This window comes from Tachysurus fulvidraco, chromosome 20 (genome assembly GCF_022655615.1).
Source record: "Tachysurus fulvidraco isolate hzauxx_2018 chromosome 20, HZAU_PFXX_2.0, whole genome shotgun sequence".
NCBI lineage: Eukaryota > Metazoa > Chordata > Actinopteri > Siluriformes > Bagridae > Tachysurus > Tachysurus fulvidraco.
Window position 1 is genome coordinate 5,210,019 of NC_062537.1, and position 18,411 is coordinate 5,228,429.

The 18,411-nt window shown below is 39.9% G+C and overlaps 3 protein-coding genes across 6 annotated transcripts; 1 reads left to right on the forward strand and 2 right to left on the reverse strand.

Annotated features, from left to right (window-relative positions):
- The first annotated feature begins 103 nt into the window (after window positions 1-103).
- Window positions 104-9,416, forward strand: rilpl1 (Rab interacting lysosomal protein-like 1). Of its 3 annotated transcripts, XM_047804613.1 has the most exons (9): window positions 104-712; window positions 1,552-1,702; window positions 2,910-3,028; window positions 3,533-3,775; window positions 4,490-4,624; window positions 5,039-5,190; window positions 5,726-5,830; window positions 6,275-6,362; window positions 8,311-8,479. In XM_047804613.1, exons 1-9 carry the CDS (start codon window positions 425-427, stop codon window positions 8,314-8,316), a joined length of 1,287 nt encoding a protein of 428 aa, XP_047660569.1. In that variant the 5' UTR covers window positions 104-424; the 3' UTR covers window positions 8,317-8,479. The 3 variants fall into 3 exon arrangements, with proteins under 3 accessions (XP_047660569.1, XP_026995332.1, XP_026995329.1); XM_027139531.2 differs by lacking the exon at window positions 6,275-6,362 and having other exon boundaries at window positions 115-712; window positions 8,311-9,416; XM_027139528.2 differs by lacking the exons at window positions 4,490-4,624; window positions 6,275-6,362 and having other exon boundaries at window positions 119-712; window positions 8,311-9,416.
- On the reverse strand, window positions 9,326-11,522 carry snrnp35 (small nuclear ribonucleoprotein 35 (U11/U12)). Its single transcript, XM_027139534.2, has 2 exons — window positions 11,287-11,522; window positions 9,326-10,631 (listed from the first exon to the last, which is right to left on the reverse strand). The coding sequence occupies exon 2, from the start codon at window positions 10,605-10,607 to the stop codon at window positions 9,813-9,815; it is 795 nt and encodes a 264-aa protein (XP_026995335.1). The 5' UTR covers window positions 10,608-10,631; window positions 11,287-11,522; the 3' UTR covers window positions 9,326-9,812.
- A 585-nt stretch (window positions 11,523-12,107) lies between these two features.
- kmt5aa (lysine methyltransferase 5Aa) lies at window positions 12,108-18,385 on the reverse strand. 2 transcript variants are annotated; one of them, XM_047804615.1, is made up of 7 exons: window positions 18,248-18,385; window positions 15,063-15,213; window positions 14,657-14,888; window positions 14,118-14,205; window positions 13,837-13,896; window positions 13,560-13,750; window positions 12,108-12,943 (listed from the first exon to the last, which is right to left on the reverse strand). In XM_047804615.1, the coding sequence occupies exons 2-7, from the start codon at window positions 15,073-15,075 to the stop codon at window positions 12,733-12,735; spliced, it is 795 nt and encodes a 264-aa protein (XP_047660571.1). In that variant the 5' UTR covers window positions 15,076-15,213; window positions 18,248-18,385; the 3' UTR covers window positions 12,108-12,732. The 2 variants fall into 2 exon arrangements, with proteins under 2 accessions (XP_047660571.1, XP_047660570.1); XM_047804614.1 differs by lacking the exon at window positions 18,248-18,385 and adding an exon at window positions 17,271-17,684.
- Between the last annotated feature and the right edge of the window lie 26 nt (window positions 18,386-18,411).

An 18,411-nucleotide genomic window follows, 5' to 3' on the forward strand; every position in this document is an offset into this window, starting at 1 on the left:
TGTATTGTGAAAATCATGCCTTGTGTCACAGAAAACAAAAGCTACATAACTGGACACTTCACCTAGAAAAAATAAAAAGCTCTGTGTGTCCTACTAGTATAAATAACTCTGGAGTTGTATTTTTGACAGTCCTGACTGATGCCATTTCAACTATCCGGTGTCGCTTGCGCATGCGTATTAACTGCGGCGGTTTCCACTGGAAGAAATACGGGACAAGAAACGGGACGACGATGGAACAACTGTTATTATCGTTAAATTTAGTCTTTCTAACAGCTAGTGTGACCGCTATCACCGAAAATATGACGTTACGTGTCGCGTGAGTGCTTCGTCAGATTCGTCCGGCTTTGTTTTTTTTCGCGTAGAGAAAGAAACAACGAAAAAGTTTCAATAGGAAATCGAGCAGGGCGGCTGGGAAGCGACAGACATGGAAGGATTCGGATCGGCGTTGGAGAAAAACGTGGCGGATTTAACCGTTATGGACGTGTACGACATAGCAGCTGTGGTGGGCCAGGAGTTTGAGCGGATTATAGATCAATACGGGTGTGAAGCGTTGGCGAGACTCATGCCGAAAGTAGTGCGGGTTTTGGAGATTTTAGAGGTGATGGTGAGCCGCAACAGCATCAGTCCAGAGACCGAGGAGCTGAGATTAGAGCTGGATAAACTTCGACTGGAGCGACTAGACCGCCTGGAAAAGGAAAAGAAGCACAAAAAGGTCCAACCGACTTGAGATTTATTAACAACAATGTTATTATTGTCCTGGTTACCATATTAATAACCAGAGCAAAGCTATAACAGAGGGGACTTCCTGTTTATGGCCGGAAATAGAAACCGCATCCTAATCGATATATACACACAAAACTAAACTATACTTGTCCTTGCGACTGCTGTAGGACGCTCAATGTGTCCTTTACCTAGAAAGCAGCATGAAATTGTAACCTTAAACATTACCAGTCATCTAAATAAATACACACCTGAAAACCTTCTTTTTTCTCACCCAGATAAACAAACAGGCTTAAAAATAGGATGCTAAAGATGCTAATCTGCTCAAGTGTACACATTTCGCACCTTTCCTATGTAACTGTTACCTCAAATTGTTCATGTAAGCAATTATGCTACTTACTTGGTGCTAAAGCTTCACTATATCCAAATTTCCAGGTGAAAGACCCTTGTTAGAGGTACAAAAGGAAACTTTTCTGAAAGTGTCATGAAAAATAATGGTGAAATCTCATAATTCATATAGTGTATCTGTGAAGTTTACAGTAATTAGCACAGGTGATAAATATAAGTTAGCAACAAGGTTCATTTTAGTACACGTTTTCTGTCATGTAGGTAAAAGGTGTGTAGTAAAGGTACAAAAAATCTCCACTTGAGGCACCTTGAGCTTCTTCAGAAATTTTAGAAACCCTAGAGTGTAGTATTTGGATGACATGAATGGAGGATGATGTTTTACGTGGCGGTCACAACGCTTTGTGTGTATTTGAATGGTGTGTGTGTGTGTGTGTATTTTAAAGGCATCTCACAGTGCTGAGATTCTGCTGTGTTTGTGCACAGGAGCTGGAGTTGGTTGAGGATGTGTGGCGAGGGGAAGCCCAAGACTTGTTGTCTCAGATTGCCCAGCTGCAAGAGGAAAACAAGACCCTCCTTAACAACCTGTCAGTCAAGGACTACCCAATGACAGAGGAGGATGTTCAGAGACAGGAAGGTAATTTACATGAGCTTCCTAGAGCGACTCTGCATCTGCATCTGTGTTTTGAATAGAGTGACTCTCTCAGATCCAGAATCTCAATATGCAGGGAGGCCACAGAGGGAAGGAAGTTTATGAACACGTGGGTCCTGAGTCCCTGGCTCCGATACTGGTTTAATTCCTCATTTACACTTTTCCCACACACACATACAAGCACGCAAAAAACACTCATGGTAAATACTTATAGCCGCAGACACACTCGTTCTCTTTCAGCTCTTCAGAGATAGACAAAAGACCTTCGGCCAGGCCACACAAAGGAGTCCTTCTGTGTGTAACTGAAGGGAAGCCAAGATGCATATACTGCAATAGCAGGCCAGCTTGGGGGACACACAGAGATTCCTCAGTGCTCATTACAGTCACACGTGCCTCGTTACAGAGCTCCGTCATCCTCCGTCCAATGATCTGTAGGGATCATTTTACATGTTGTGCTTAATTTTGTATATTAAGAACACTATATTTAATAACATTCCACCAGGGACAGAACAGTAATGCAGTACATTAGTATGGAAGGTAAAAATAATTTTTAGCCTATATGATACATGATATAGAATGTTTTAAATTTGTTACGCCGAAAATTACGGTGCTTTTACATTACAAATTTTTTTCTTGCTTAGTTTTGGACTAAACTGCTAGCGTGAAAGCCTCTTTAAAGTCCAATCACTTATCCAGTACATGCAGGGAGAGTTATGTTTTGACCAAGTGAGTTATATTTGTCGGTGGCTGACTTTGTGTGTGTGTGTGTGTGTGTGTGTGTGTGTGTGTGTTTAAATGCATCAGAGGTCCACTAAAGCAAATCTATTTTAAGTCCACCAGCATTTGATTTTGAAGAGGAACTTACATGGCTCGTAGTATCATGTCTCTGAATGGAACATATTGCCAGTTTTCTGTAAAATCTACAGAAAAGTACAAAAGATACAAGCAAACAGCAGACCAAATACATGTCGAAGAAAAGAAAAAAAAAGAATATAACGAGATAAGCATTTTGACTATGCAAAACTATTGAAATGTATTTCCCATCTGGCTCACATGTTTGTCCAGACTGAGGAGAATTCGATTCAAGAACCAGTGCATCAGCACTCATTCTGGGATTTCATCTCCCAACCTTCAGGCCAATAGTATCAAAGATTTAGCTATATCTAATATACGTTTCTCTCTGGGTTGCCAGGTATGTCAGAAAGGGAAAGGCAAGTGATGAAAAAGTTAAAGGAGGTGGTGGATAAACAGAGGGACGAGATTCGAGCCAGGGATCGAGAGCTAACACTGAAGAACGAAGACATTGAAGCAGTAAGAGAGCACTTTTACATTTCACTTCACACCAGTGCACAACAACATACTGCATTCCCTCAGCATGTCTCATCTCTGGTGAATGGGAGGGATAGAAATATTTTCTACCTATCAGTCAGCATTTCTGTTATGAAATCATCTGGGTTGAATGATAGAGCACAGGATTGTAGTTTTTTAAAGTCTAGTGACTTCTCTTAGTATTTAAGCTCCAGAGTCATTAGAGTCATTAATCCACATATATTATACCTTCATCAAAACACCTGAACACCATGGATGTCTAATTCATGATAATCCATTGATATCCATAGAGAGGCTCGTGTTTCTCTACAGTCTTTCCTAGATCTGTGTATATTTTTCTCAGGACTGTTGGTGTATGTGTTCTTGGTTTCACACATTTACATTATGTTTACAAGATGACACAGATTTCCTTTTTTGTTCCCTGAAAGAGCCTTATTTCCACTTTAATGATCGGAGTCCCTCCTGCCTCACCCGTGTGTCTTCCAGCTGCAGCAGCAGCAGAACCGGCTGATGAAGATCAACCACGATCTGAGGCATAAGATCACAGTGGTGGAGGCGCAGGGCAAGGCTCTGATCGAGCAGAAGGTGGAGCTCGAGGCATTCGCCCAGGCCAGGCAGCAGGAGCTGGTGAGCCTGAGACAAGAGGTGGCAAGACTCAGAGAGCGTCTTCAGGGAGAGAAGAAAAGCCCCGAAACCGAGGAGCCTCCTGCTCCACCATCACCTGCACAAGTACGTTAAAAAAAAAAAAAAATCTTTTTCCTTTTTCGTTGGAGTTTCAGAAGTTGCTGTTTCAAGTTTCAAGATTCCCAGATACTGTTTCAACTGAGCCCCGAGTATTAAGTCCAAGTGATTGGATCGGTTATGATCTTACGTGAATTATTTCTAGACACAGGATGGAGTTTATGCAGTAACCTTATTTAAAACACAAATAAATTGCATAGATGGTTATATCTTCATAAGAGTTTTAGTTTTATATCATTTACTTGTTCTTTTTGTATATTAATGATTTACATATAGAAGGAAATGAAACAAATGACCCTTTTTTCCTAAAGTTGTACTAAGTTCATGTTGCTGTAAATGTGATGTCGTACATCAGGACTGTTCACATGTACGTGACTGTAGTGAATCAGACAGTCGGTGTGTCATGGGCGAGATGAGGCTGAGCTGGAGGATAAATATAGCTGTGGTTTGGCCAGCAAGCTAGAAAAACTTGACCTAGGGACATTTAAAGGCACAGTTCAGTGCTGCGCAGCATGATGTCAGGATACAGTGGAAGCTGTGTTAGGATTGTGTGATAGAACCGTGCATTTAACAACGAAGGAATAATAGTGTTATAAGCAGAGAATTCAGGTATCGAGGTCATCACAGGTGAAACATTTACTCTACAATTCTTTAGTTGTAACTCTTCATAACTGTTTAATTAACACCCTTGTCTTGGGTCAGAATTTATTTTCCGAGCTCAAGCAATCGTGCGATCTTCCGACATCCCTGGCTACACGTAACCGCCCCTTGCTTCCAGACGATGAAGAGGCGGAGGTGCAGGATGAGGAGGAGGAGGAAGAGGCTGTGTTGTTATGGGTAAACATTTAGCTCGCCAGGGCTGCACGGTTTGAGACTAATTCGTATCGAATACCTGCAGTGAATACCAGTGCTGGTGCTGTTTAATACAAACATTATCTAATGTGTTGCGTGAAGAAAGTGTTCTGGTGTTCAGGTTGTGCTGTTTTACGTCGGGCATGATTTAAATCGTCAGCATGAGTGTGTGTTGGCAAAGAGAGTAAGTGTTTTGAGAGAACAAGAGAAGACTCTTACAGTCTATACGGTAAATGTGTGGCATGAACATGAATTATTTCAATACCATCAGATTATGGATCGTGATGGTGTTTTATATCTACTAATCAGACTAATAAGTGCATCTTTGTGGAACGACTGCTGACAAGGCAGACTGTGCTTCTCCCGACCTTTATACTTTCCATTCTTCTCGTTCCACAGGAGGCCTTGTCAGAGGAAGAAGCGGCTTTCGATCCCAAAGATCCGAACCGACCGCGTTTCACTCTGCAAGAGCTGCGAGACGTCCTGCACGAGAGGAATGAGCTGAAGGCCAAAGTGTTCATGCTGCAAGAGGAAATTGCCTATTACAAAAGGTCAGCCGTTTTGCCTCGTAATTGGTCTATTAAATATTCACGAACAGACAGGTTTCACTTCTTCATCATCATCAAGGTGACTTGAAGTGAAATATAAGTTCTTATCGCATCAGATTTGGCCCAGTTCTATTAGAATATTCAACAAAACGCACTAATAATAAACAAATACTAAATGATCTCAAAATAACACACCAACTTTATTGTAACCTATAGAACAATTTTAACAAGCAAAGGAAAAAGAATGGCAGAATTTTTATCCATTTATAGTTACTGCCCTTCCTACACCAGCCTATTTTTGTCCCTCTCGAAGATAATTGAGAAACTGCAAAACATAAAAAAAACCCTTCAGCTCTGACTGTTACAAAACCCTGCTTCACTTAGACAAGTGACCTTGATTATGTTACCGTGGAAACCGCAATGTGATTTGAACCACAGCAGCTCCGACCAATCAGAACGGAAATGCTGATTCATTCAGAAATAAATAGGGTGTTGGATTTTAATGCATCGATGTACTTTTTTTTTTTTTTTCCTCCAGTGACGAGCAGGAAGATGATGCACACCCGCCTACTCCGGACCCATCGCCTACACTCAGGCCTCGCTCCCGAACCAGCGTCCAGCCAGAGTCTGGCATAAAGCGCTTGTGCGTACTGCAAAGTTCCTCCTCCTTCTACTTCGGCTTGATTCTCTGTCTCTCTCACACAGACACACACATACTGTATATATACTGTACACTCACAGGGAACCGTATTCCCAGAGCAGCTCATATTCCACTTTACAAACCCCACATTGCTACTTATAAGCACATGCGGTCAATAATGCAGACCAAACGGTATTAAACATCCGTCACTGAAGTCTAAATTCAATGCCGTTTGGACGTGCTGTTTCAGCATTCCATGTCTTTTTGCACCCTTGTGGCATGATCATTATTGATCCTGGTGTCAGTACATGCACGAGTCGCGTCTACTATTTACCCCAGACAGAGAGGGTCTTTTTTTTTTTTGTTCACAATATATCGCTTGAGCGATATTGTGGTGTCTGTTCCCTCATTTGCTCAACTCTCCGTGTCTGTGCCTTTCTGCAACAGGATCTTCACAGCCATTATGCCGATGGTGGCGGCTGGCTTGATTGCAGATGACCCCACTTTACAGCCAATCAGACGACTTGTTTCTCTTGTACGGCCCTTTTTCATTGTTGACCTTTGTGTTATGATTTTAACTCCTTACCGTAGCCCTGCATGATTATTTTTTCCCCACTGCATGCCCTTCCTACCTTCCTTCCTTCTTTTCCTCCCTCCTGACCACTCATTGAAGGTGTTTGTAACACTAAGACTATTCTGATTGGCTGATTGTGGGGTTGTGCTGTCTGGAGTTTGTTAGCAGGAAGGTCGTCAGAATCAGCCAGTCAGAATAATAATAATAATAATAATAATAAAAAAAAAAAACACAGCACTTCCTCTTCGCCTGGTCCAGCTCATATGCTAACGCTTGTGACTTAACCATGACCCACTGCCTCACTAAGGATTTTAAAAACCCTAACAATGATTAGCCCAGCACTTTTTCTGTGTGTTTCCTGGTGTGACTCACTATCACATGGATGGCTGAAATGTTTGTGTGAAGTGCTCACTTGATCTAGGGGAAGTCACTGGGTGATTCCAATGATTGGGGATGTCACATTTAGACAACATTCAATCTACAAAAGCATAGATTTTGTGTAGTGGAGTGAACTTTTTTTTAGAATAGAAATAGCAAATATACAAACAGTAGTTGACTAGATGGCCATCTCATGACATGAGGACATTTTTCTAGATACTCATTTGTGTTTTATTCCTTTCAACCTGTAATCTTGATCACAGGGTCGTATTTTCCAAACGATCTTGCCAGTCGTTTACTTCCTGTCGCCGAAGTGAACGTGATTACGTAATATAAACGTATAATTATACATATAAGGAACTAAAACGTATAAAGTAACGCCATGAAAGACGTCTCATGCGACGTTCAACGGATTCTTGCTTTTTCGGTATCTGAAACACGCAGGTTGTAGTACAGGACACTTCATTTTTCACCCGAGTTTAAAATGTCTTTTACCTTCGTACGTGTGCGTATTTGTGAAAGGAAAATCAGCGGGACACAAACGGCACCCCAATCATGATGGACCCTCGCGCTTACCCTGGAAGAAATGAAATGGCGTGACCAAATAGCTGATAAAAACACACTCAATTTGGACCACACACACATATATATATGTGGACACCTGAACACTACCGTCCCCAATTCAAAACCATGGTCAATAGTATGCAGTTGGTCCCCCTTGGTTGTTATATTGAACTTTTTTCCTCTTTTTGGAAAGTTTTGTGCTAAATTTTGGACGTAGGGATTTGTACTTAAACAGTGATGTCAGGTTTTATCCATCTAAATTTATTCCACTTCATGTTCCATGGGGTTGAGGTCAGAATCTCCATGCAGGACACCAGACTTCCTCCAACTCGGACATGAGCAAACCATCTTCATGGAGCTTTGTCGTGCTGGAACGTGATTTGGCCTCTTAGTCCCAGAGAAGAAAAATCTCAATCCTGCTTCCAATTTTGTGGCAGAGTTTAGATTTTGAACTTGAATATAGAACACAGCATTTTGGGAGCTCAATGGTTAAAGCTTCTGGGCTGTCGACTGGAAAGTTGAGTTCAAACCTCAGTAGATAAAAACATTTGTCACAGATGCTTTTAGTATATCCGTATACATTTCTGCTTATAGACGCCTATGCTGCCTTCACGTGCTGTCGGAAATGCATTACATCTCACTCCTGAAGTGGTTATGATGACAGAACATAAAACATGGATAACACCATGTTCATTCAGATATGTTTTTATTATATTTTTTCTTCTGTTTTGACACCATAACACAGCTGAGTAGCTGGTGATCAAGAATTTTCCGTATAACATGCACAAAAACGGTTCAAAAGTTTCCCAGTCGTAAATACGACTAGAAAGTGCAAGGTCCTATTGGGGAACTCGTAATTCCGGCAGCACGTGAAGGAAGAATTAGAGCTTGAAAGTCAGGACCGTACACTGAATTGAATGAACTGTGAATTCCGATCTACGATAAAGTCTCACCTTGTCTCTTTCAGGTTTAGCTTCTTCTCCCGGGACAAGCGGCGCAGCTCGAATAGAGGCGTGGCGCAGTACGACGACAGTTTCAGCACCTGGTCCCGCAAAGACGACGTGTACACAGAGCAAGCCCAAGAAGCTTTACAGCACATGTAACCCACAGCACTGAACACTGACAAAAGCACAAAGCCCCCGCTAATCAATAACAAGAATCCACAAACCTTCCACCACCACCCTCCACAACCTCATGAGCAATACATACAGAACACGCCACATTTTCACCCAGCAAGCTCTTATTAGTAGATTAAAACAAAAAGGGAAACACCGATCAGAATCAGGTTTATTGGCCAAGTGTGTTGACACACACAAGGAATTTGGCTCCGGCTGTTTGTGACTCTCAGAAGTACAGACAGACAACATTTCCAATGATGACGTCGACTCAGAAGATGGAGATGTAAGGCTTTGTTTCGATATGCGTGCTTGGAATTTAGGATCATGCTCGCAGTCATGAGGACAGCAAAGGAGGCCACGTTGATGTGCCTTGAGAAGCGTTTAGATCGATCAGGGCGCGTTATCATGTTCGGAAATTCAAATAGAATGATGAAATGATTCAGTGCCTAATGAAAGCCTAGGCGGTTTTTATTGTCGTAAAGAATATACCCATAATGGGGCGGTGCATCGCCAACGAGAGGCGGTGTTTTCTAGGTTTAAACCGAAATTTTGCACAAGTCGACGGGGGAGAGGAAAAAAGATAGATAAATATGTTAATACTAAATTCCGCTATAGAAAAAAGGAGCGTCTGGACTCTCCAGACTCTCGCAAGATGTGCATCACCAGCTGTTTGTCATTCTTCTGACAGGTGGCGCTTTATACCAGCAGTCGTAGAGCTGTTTAGTGAAAGCATGCAGCATATTGACGAAAGCTTCTTTGTGAGCATGGAATCCTTCTCAGTGAGTTTATGCATTATTTACAAAAGTATTAATAACATATGCATCCTTGTGTGGTTTGTAAAAGATTTCAGGACTTTAGCAACAATGAATGTTTCTCACTACAGATCTTTAATGAAGGATAATAAAGAACGCTGCATAATTTCATCTCATGGGAAATTAAAATATTTTATACATCGCATCGCTTTCGTGACTTTTCTTCATATAATTCGGAGAACCGGAAATTAAAATGATTCAGCATCTACTACTTTATTTTAGATCATCTGTAGACTTGAATACAGGATCCCTGGTTAATGTAACAAGCACACATTGCAAATTAAACAAAACTTTCTAGAAATCCTGGTGATTTAATTGAATATATTTCACCGTGTAATGAAAAGAGACCACAAGCACAGTCGTGTCTTCTTCCTTAGGTTATACTTAGGCTCTGTTGTGTGTTTTTCTGACCCTGAAATTAACCCCAGATCTTCTCCTGCCTCATTAGGCAATCCTGGTTTTCAACAGACTTGTGAATGTGTTAACAGAGAACGGAACGTTTGTCAAAAACAAAAAATTTAACCCGAGTTAAACATGAGTCATCGTTTATCCAAATCTCGGTACGAGTCCCGATATCTCCGTTCATCCTTTGCTCGTTTGGATTCTCTGTCGTTGCTCCTGTCCCTGTGTCGTCTGGAGTCCCTCCTGTCTTTATGGTGATCCCGACCACCTCGCTCGTTCCCTCGTTCCCAGTTGTCCTTCCGATTCCGTTGTCTCCCGTGCTCTTGGTCCCAGCCTGGAGATATGTCTTTTCTCTCATCTCGTTGTCTCTCCTCTCTCCCTCCATCTCCGTCTCTCCACCGGTCACCTGGTCTGGGCATCACACTGGGCAGGTTTATGGGTCTCCTGAACGGTCTGTCCCTGCCGCCGAACCTCAGCTGTCCCGACTCTTTCTTTCCTCCCAGGCCACCTCCAAATCGACGTGGTATCCAGCCCTGTAGTGTGCGCTCCTGCTCAAAGTCCACAAAGAGCTCGTGCTGGTCTATGACCATCTTGTTGCCGTCTCTCCATGCTCTCATTAGAGAGCGCTCCTCTTTATACTCTATAAAGGCGTAGCCCTTGGAGAAGCCGGTAATAGCGTCCCGGACAAGACGCAGTCGTCGAATGTCACCAAATTTTGAGAAAACCGTGTGAAGGTCTTCTTCGGTTGTCATTTTGTTGAGTCTCGCAACATAAAGTGTGAGTAGAGGGTCGCCCGTTACAGCTTTATTGGGTTGGTAATGGGCATTCATCGCCCGCCATATGGCCCGGTCATGGGGCTCGATGTCAGTGCTGTCAATGCTGCCAGCCTTGAGCGGGTCGTAGACTTTGGCGAGTGGACTCCACTCGTTCATCTTCTGGTAGAAGCTGAACAAGAACTAAAACAAGCACAATATCTAATTACATTTGTACAGGTTTAAAAAGAAGTTGCCTTATATTGCTTTTATAATAATCTGAAAAGCTAAACATTAAACTCATTAATAAAAAATACCCCTATTTCTTTTATCAAAGAAATTATCACTGTTTAGATACTGTAGTTAATAATTACTTTCTTGTATGCATTTAACCCTACTATCCCTGTTCCCTGCTCTCATAGTCTTTGAGAAGAATATTACATATAGTTTGTTTGATTAAAATAAGCTTAAACTTCATTCTTTAGATTTTTATGAATTCAGAAGAATTTTAAACCCCATTTGGTGGAATCGGTAGTTCATATCTGGCAACCCCGATAAACACCTTCATGCATACTATTATGAAAAAATTAGCAAATAAAATGGTTAGTTTTCAAATACATATGCAGGTATTAATTATTTTCTAAATTATTCTGTTTAAACTTTAACACGGTGGAGACTGAACATAGGCTTAATGACAGAAAGTCAATAGCAACAAACGGAACCCAAACGCGAGCTACAGAGACCTCAAATACAACCGACACGTAAACAATACTGCAGAATGCAACTAAAACCTTAAACCAGCCAACCATGTACAGCTTTTTCAGCAGTAAGTGTATTAGATTGTATAAATGTAACTTACTTTTTAAAAAGATGCACGTAGAAACAAGAAAAATACAATCAAATAAAAAAACGACACTTTCTGCTTTCCTTTACTGTGCAGCAGGTTAATAGTTCCGTGTAGAAACTCCTGTCTTGTAATTGTTCCTGGAGTGGCGCGCTACATTTTGTAGTCTATGTTGTGTTTGAATTGATATTTCTGTTTAAAAGCAGTTCAGTTAATAAAATATGGATCATAAGACACAGATAAAAGGCGAAACGAAGCTTTTTGAAACATTTAAGTTTTTCGGTGAAATAATTCATGTTTCGAGGATTTAATTTGCTCACTAGTGGCCTCTAGTGGCCAAAAAGAACTAAATTTAAGTAGCATCTAAATCTCTCTCTCTCTCGCTCACACACACACACACACACACACACACACACACACACACACACACACACACACACACACACACACACACACACACACACACACGTAAATAATGAGATATTGGAACACAGGGCTCTAAGAATGAATTCCCCTGTAAATGGTTATATAATGCAGCATGGTATCAATGCCACCTCACAATGCTAGGGCCACTGGTTTGATCAGGTACCTGTGTGGCATTTTACACGTTCTTCCATGGGTTCTCCAGTTTTCCTCCCACCTCTCAAAAACACCCGGAGGTGGATTGGCTACACTGAATTGCCCTTAGATATGAACAAACTTATACACAAGGTGTAATCACCCTCTCATCCAGGAATTATTTACACCCAGTTTTTCCTGGGATAAAATATACTACACTCTTGGCCAGGATAAAGCACTTAGATCAGCAGGTAAATTATAATCTCATCCAGCAAAAATTTGCATAAAATCATTTTATTAAACAACGCTCCCATCCCAGCATAGAGAATCAGCTGAATAATCACGCGAGTCATTTTATCCTGAACACTCAAAAAGAAGTTCAGATCGACATTTCTTCAAAAATCCATTACATCACTCTCAACATTGTAAAAGGGTAAGACTCCAAATTAAGTCGAGGGAGGGGGGGGTACCTTCCAGTTTTCCTAAGCTTTTAAAACATGGCTCTTTTAAGCATCACTTGCATTCCACAGAAATGTTTTGCACATCATAAATAGTTATTGCTAAGCCACTAACTACTATACATTGGCTTAAGAAAACTCCTTATAAAAATGCAGAAAGTTTGACTATAACTGCATGCTTTGGAAGCACTGCTCTACCAAGTATATAAAATATAAAAAAGAAAAGAAAAAGAAGTCAAAACTAGCATGTCATATAGCAGGATAAATACATTTTTTAAAAGTATCATGTAGGACATGTGGAATATGTACCGTAACCTAATTGTGTTTAAGTCACTGATTAACACACCCAAACAAGTACTACCCCTAAACATTCTCGGTTTGCTAAGGCAATAATTACATTAAAAACTGGATTTTAAGAAACGAGCTGTTCCCTTCTAGAAATCTTTCAGTGTTTGAGCCACGGGTGAGCAGCTATAGAGGCTTTGCTTCGGTCTCCGTAATCATACAGCAACTCTTCTCCCTCCTTTATATCTCGAGAGGCCACTAGGATCAGGTGAGGTATTCCATTGATATCATGGAGTTTGGTCTGACAGTTGCCATTCTTGCTGTGATTGATGAGCCTTCCTAAGCGGTCCGTTTCCTTTGTGGCATCCACACTGTGATAAAAGCAAAGAGAACACTAAGCAGCTGTATGCTTTCATCATGGCAGAGAGGTTTAAATAAGTACACGCTCATTTTATTACTGAGAAAATAGTGACCTCACAGAGAGCTGACTGCTGCTTTCAATTTCTATGTTCTGTAAAACGCCAGGTGTGACGGTAGTATGATTTAAAGGAAAAATTCATCCTGGAAGACTTCCATATTAATCTTTCTAATTAACATTAGCTCATCAGTGGCATTTCAAGGTTTTGTTTAGTAACGATATTTAAACTTTCATCTATTCTCTCTCGTTTAACGGGTTTCTGTTTCACCCACATTAATAATAGTAGTTGGATTTAGAAAAGGCTTTGTATTCTCACTACCTAAGGAAATTATGCAACAGAGTTTTAGTTCATTTGTCGGTTCAGCTTGTAGAAAACAGATCAGGCTCTAAAGCTTCTCTGTACAAATACCATCATGATTTTGTAGATGGCCAACAAGCTGAGCAGAGCCTCTGATGTAACGCAACTTCAACTAGGTGTTAAAACTTTGAAACATCCAGCGTTTGCTCTCTACTATATCGTTAACTTAATCCTGATTGTCATGAAGACTTCTTGTGGTGCCATGACGTACCAATAGGTTTTGGTGAGATGTTGGAAGTAGTACATGTAGCAGCCTGTAGCTGGGTCTTGTGCGTATACAGCCTCCCTTTTTTTGGCGTCGGTTTGCAGCAACAGGTCACCGTGATATTCCACTACGTACTGCCCTTTCTGGAAGCTTTGTGTGGCAAAGACACCTCTTCCCTTTCCTTCGATATACTTCACCTGTGGACAAACAAACAACTGTTAGGTTTGGTTTGAACATTTGGATAAACGTGTGTTTAACTTGGTTTTAAGTGGCTTATGTTTACAATCATGCCATCCTCTATCCCGTTTGTGATCAGTTCGTCTAGGTGTTTCTTCTGTTCACACTGTAGACACAAAACAAATGAGTGTGTAAATACAGATACAGTACATGATCAAGCAGTTCAGGGGATAGGGAGGGAGGGATAGGGTTGTGGTCCTGTGCTGGACTCTTGAGATTTTTAAAATCAGCATTTAAGCTTTCTGGGTTTGGACCAAAATTGTATCTCCAAATCGTTTTTTAATTTTACAAACGAATAAAATTACTACAATCCTTTATAATAATTACCTTTAATTCAGTTTTGCTCTTACGTGAGCTTCTCCGTATGGGATAGTAATCGGTGACTTTTCGGTTATTGGAATTCTTGCTTTCTGCACTTAAGAGGAAAGAAATGAACATTAATATGGTTGATTCATGAGACGGTGCCCAGTATTACAAAGAAAACACAGTGGCATAATAGACATGTTTTACATTTTCTCATTTCTTTAAATCACCAAGCTCATTATTTTTAATTAGGGAAATTGGACCGCCAGTTCTGTCACTATTATTCTACAGCCAAGGTTTCTGGGCATTGGAGCATCACATGTTTATGTGCTTGAAGAACACTGGTGTTCATTCAGGCATTAGTTATGTCTGCCGTAGGCTTGCACCTCTTCATTCCAAAGAAAAGCTGCCGTACACAGACATCCTATACAACTTTGGTAACGGGTAACAGTTTGGTAGAAGGCTCGCATATGGGTGTAATGGTCAGGTGTCCACAACCCTTCGGTTATACAGCATACATTACCAACATTTAGAACATGAAAAAGCCTGAAAACTAAGCTTACACTCTCCCTGTAGACTTCCCCGCTTTGACTCTACGGCAGCCGGCCTTCTTTGGACATGGTGCGCGAGCGTTTTTGACTTCTGTAGTAACTGCACCTGGTGTGGAAAAATGGGCTTGCACGCTTTGCCTCGGTTTGCTCTTTTCCTCTGCTTTGTGTGTTAAAGTTTGGAGGTCTTCACTCACAGCCATTGTGGGGAATATGAGCTCTCCGTTTACAGTACTGTGTCTTTTGGCTGTGCCGCAAAAGGAATAAGATTACATTGCACGTTACAAAAACATCAGTGATTAACGTACTGAAACATGAAACATAAAAACTGAACAGTTGGCAAAGTGATAGAAATAAAAGTATTTATATTGTGTGCTGTGCTCATGCAAGCTGTATAAAACAAGTTTTTTTCCATCCTTACAATTATTATGCATCTCAGTCTGTGTGCAAAATATCCTTGAGGATTTCCCCTCTTGGATGACCTGGACAGAGATTTCCTCATGATGATGTGCCTTTGACGGCTGGTGGCTCAAAAAACTGTGAAGTGTAGTGCGTCCATTGCATAATACTTCCTGAAAAAGATATTTAAACAAGGGTTAAGGTTATTTCAAGATTAAATAATGATTGTAGTGCTTTGCACGTGTGCCTATATAGGCAGCTTGAACTAATGTGAACACACAGCACTCTGGTGAAAGATAAAGCTAGAGAGTACACATGTGTGCTCAAGACCCTTTATGTAATCTCCTGCACCTTATTAAATATGAATCACTGAGTCCTGCTAAATATTTCTGCACGTTGCTCTGTCTGTATATGAACTTCGGCTAAATGCTGTAAATGTAATTGTGAACGCAAGTCAGTTCGGTTTCAACACGACTGCAACTCCAGTCACCATCAGTTCATTTATTATAGATAAATGGTGTGACATACAGCATCATTAACCATATAAGTAAGTCTATTTGAGCTGATTCAACAACTTGGGTTATGCACACAAGAGGGAAAAGAAAATTATTTATTTATTTTTAAAAGGTTGGTGGGGTCGGGGTGTTGTGTATGTTTAACAAAACACTATTTAGTTAGTTGCTATAGTATACTGCCATGTCAGCTACTGAGGCTATCTTCATTGCAAGAACGGTTAATAAGAACCAAAATAACCTACAATCAGAGAAATAAATATAGACAAATATAGTCAACTTAAATGAATTTTTTTTTTACATTAATATATGACAAAAACTCTAAAACGTTTTCTGATGAAACCTTGTAAAATAGCTCTTTAAATGAATTGGCCTCATAAAATAACCTTCTGTGGTCATTATGCACAGGACAGTCCCAAAACACTATTTAATAATGTATCCTGAACAAATCCAAAATCTACACAAAATGACAGTTTATTACATATTACAAAGAATATTAACATGAACTGTAAAAAAAAAAAAAGTCTCTTAATTTTGGAAAAATTATGTTTTAAACATTTATTTTTGCTTTGTCTAATTACACAGCAGATAAAAAGTTTAATAGAAATCTAAAATAGTAATAATAAAAGTATATATAAATAAAGCAGCATCTTTGAGCATCTTTGACTTTGTTCCTGTTCTGTCCGTTGTTTCCATAACAACGTGAAAAGGTTCTCGTTTTTTAAAAGAAAACCTTCCGGCCTAAGCCACGCCCACTTCCGTATTGGCTCAGAGTACAAAAACATAGGGAGCATTTTGATATCTGAGCCGATTCACATAATGACAGTATTACATCTAATTTACTTTTTCGTATTCGTTTCTAGTTTATTTACTACTAAATTATGCCAAATGCCACACCATGCTTTTTTCTATCAGTAAAAGGATAAGAGTGATGCAGGAAGTTTGGGCTATTGAATATCGTGCAGCTGGACTTCAGGTTTATATCTTTACAACCTCACCCGAATATTCAAGGTGGTATATTAAAAAAATAAAATAAAAAATAAATAGATAATAATAATATGGGAAAACAATGGGAGAGAAGTGAAATTGTTTATAAACCACATGTCCAGTAATTCATCATACTAACTGGGGTTGTAAATTATATTTTGGGGGTAAATAATAAACCTCTGGAAGTATATTAAAATGTACTTAAAAAGACAGTGATTAAAAAAATTATTATATATGCACGCGCGTGTATATATACACACACACACATTAATATATGTGCGCGCGCGTGTATATATATATATATATATATATAATTACTAATATATAGTTGATTATTATTATATACACAGAGTGATTGTGGGCTTGCTGTAAAACCATGAATGGATGCAGTTGTAGTTGTCTGTAACCACAACTACTGGGCCTTTATCTGTGCTCACTTATTCGGCTAACTTTTACATCTGTATTCCTTCATATTAACTAATAACATAACTTAGGACACGATAGATTTGCTGAATATATAGTAATAAATAAACAATACTAGCGTACTACACACACCGCCATGTAACACAAACAATACAAAACAATTAGCCAGCTAGTTTGTTTGTTTGCGACACAAGAGCTGTGGCTAACAAGAACGGAAACGTGTCTAACATTTAATAATGTTACTACATTTAACTGGGTATTTATCGAATATTAAGTTTGTGTTGTAGGAAATGAAACACATCACCTACCGCGTTCATGTCAGCCGTCTTTATCCAGCTGGCTTTCGGTGAGCTTGTGGGTTTTGCGTTAGCAGGCGAGCAAATAGCTTATTTTCTAACCACACTTTTCAGCGTCCACACGGTGCAGGACGAAGACATTCCAGTCTTTACTACGACAATTCGTCTATCCAGGCGCTATAATATATATATATATGAACTTTTTGCTGTTTCATTTGCAAGTACCTCGCCTGAGTCAGTCTTTTACTTCCACGCCGCCATGTTTCTACTTTTAAGTCATTGATGGGAGGCGACCATGTGAGCGTTTAAATGGGCGATCAGGAGGCGCCGCGACATCCATCCCGGACAGGTGGCGCTGTTTAGTCTGTCTTATTGCTTTTATGCTGCCTTCTGCTTAACATTTCCCTCCATTTCCCCTTAATTGAACTGAATACACACAAAGAATCGTGGCTTGTATTGGAAAATCTGAAACTGTAGCAGCTCAAAACTCCATAAAAATACAAACATCCGTTTTATTCCCATGTATATTGTCTACTGTTTAATAAAACAATGTTTAATGCGTTGATGAAATAAGTTTGCATTTCCCAAACATAACACAGTCTGTTCAAAATAATGATATTTATCTGCATTTCTGGGTGTTGTTTTTTTTTTGTAAACATGCCAAACAGAGAGAGAATATATAATATTCTCCAGTAATATGTGTATATGGCTCTGTTTGTGTGTGTGTTATATATACACACACACACACACACAATATATATACACAACACAATGTAAAAAAAAAAGGTAGAATACCCATAATGCACTTTTTATAATGCACAACTGTAGCACCGTTTCACACAGGGATACATTAGTGTTAAATCTGAAGGATGCAAACGTGAAATCAAATTTATTTGAATCGAACAAACCAATAAATTGTGTTTGTTTCATTTAATATAACGTTTTAATGTAAATAATCTCATCCGCATAAAATAAAAACAACTTTATACCTTAAAGGTGGCAGAGGTTCAAATGAGTCACTTCGACCTTATCAACATGGCATTCACAAAGTCATCTGATGTGTCACCGGAGGAAATTATTGCAAAAACGTCACTTCCTTGTGTTGCGACGGCAAGTCACGTGATGCGGGTTTTGCGCTCTCCTTCTCTGTCAA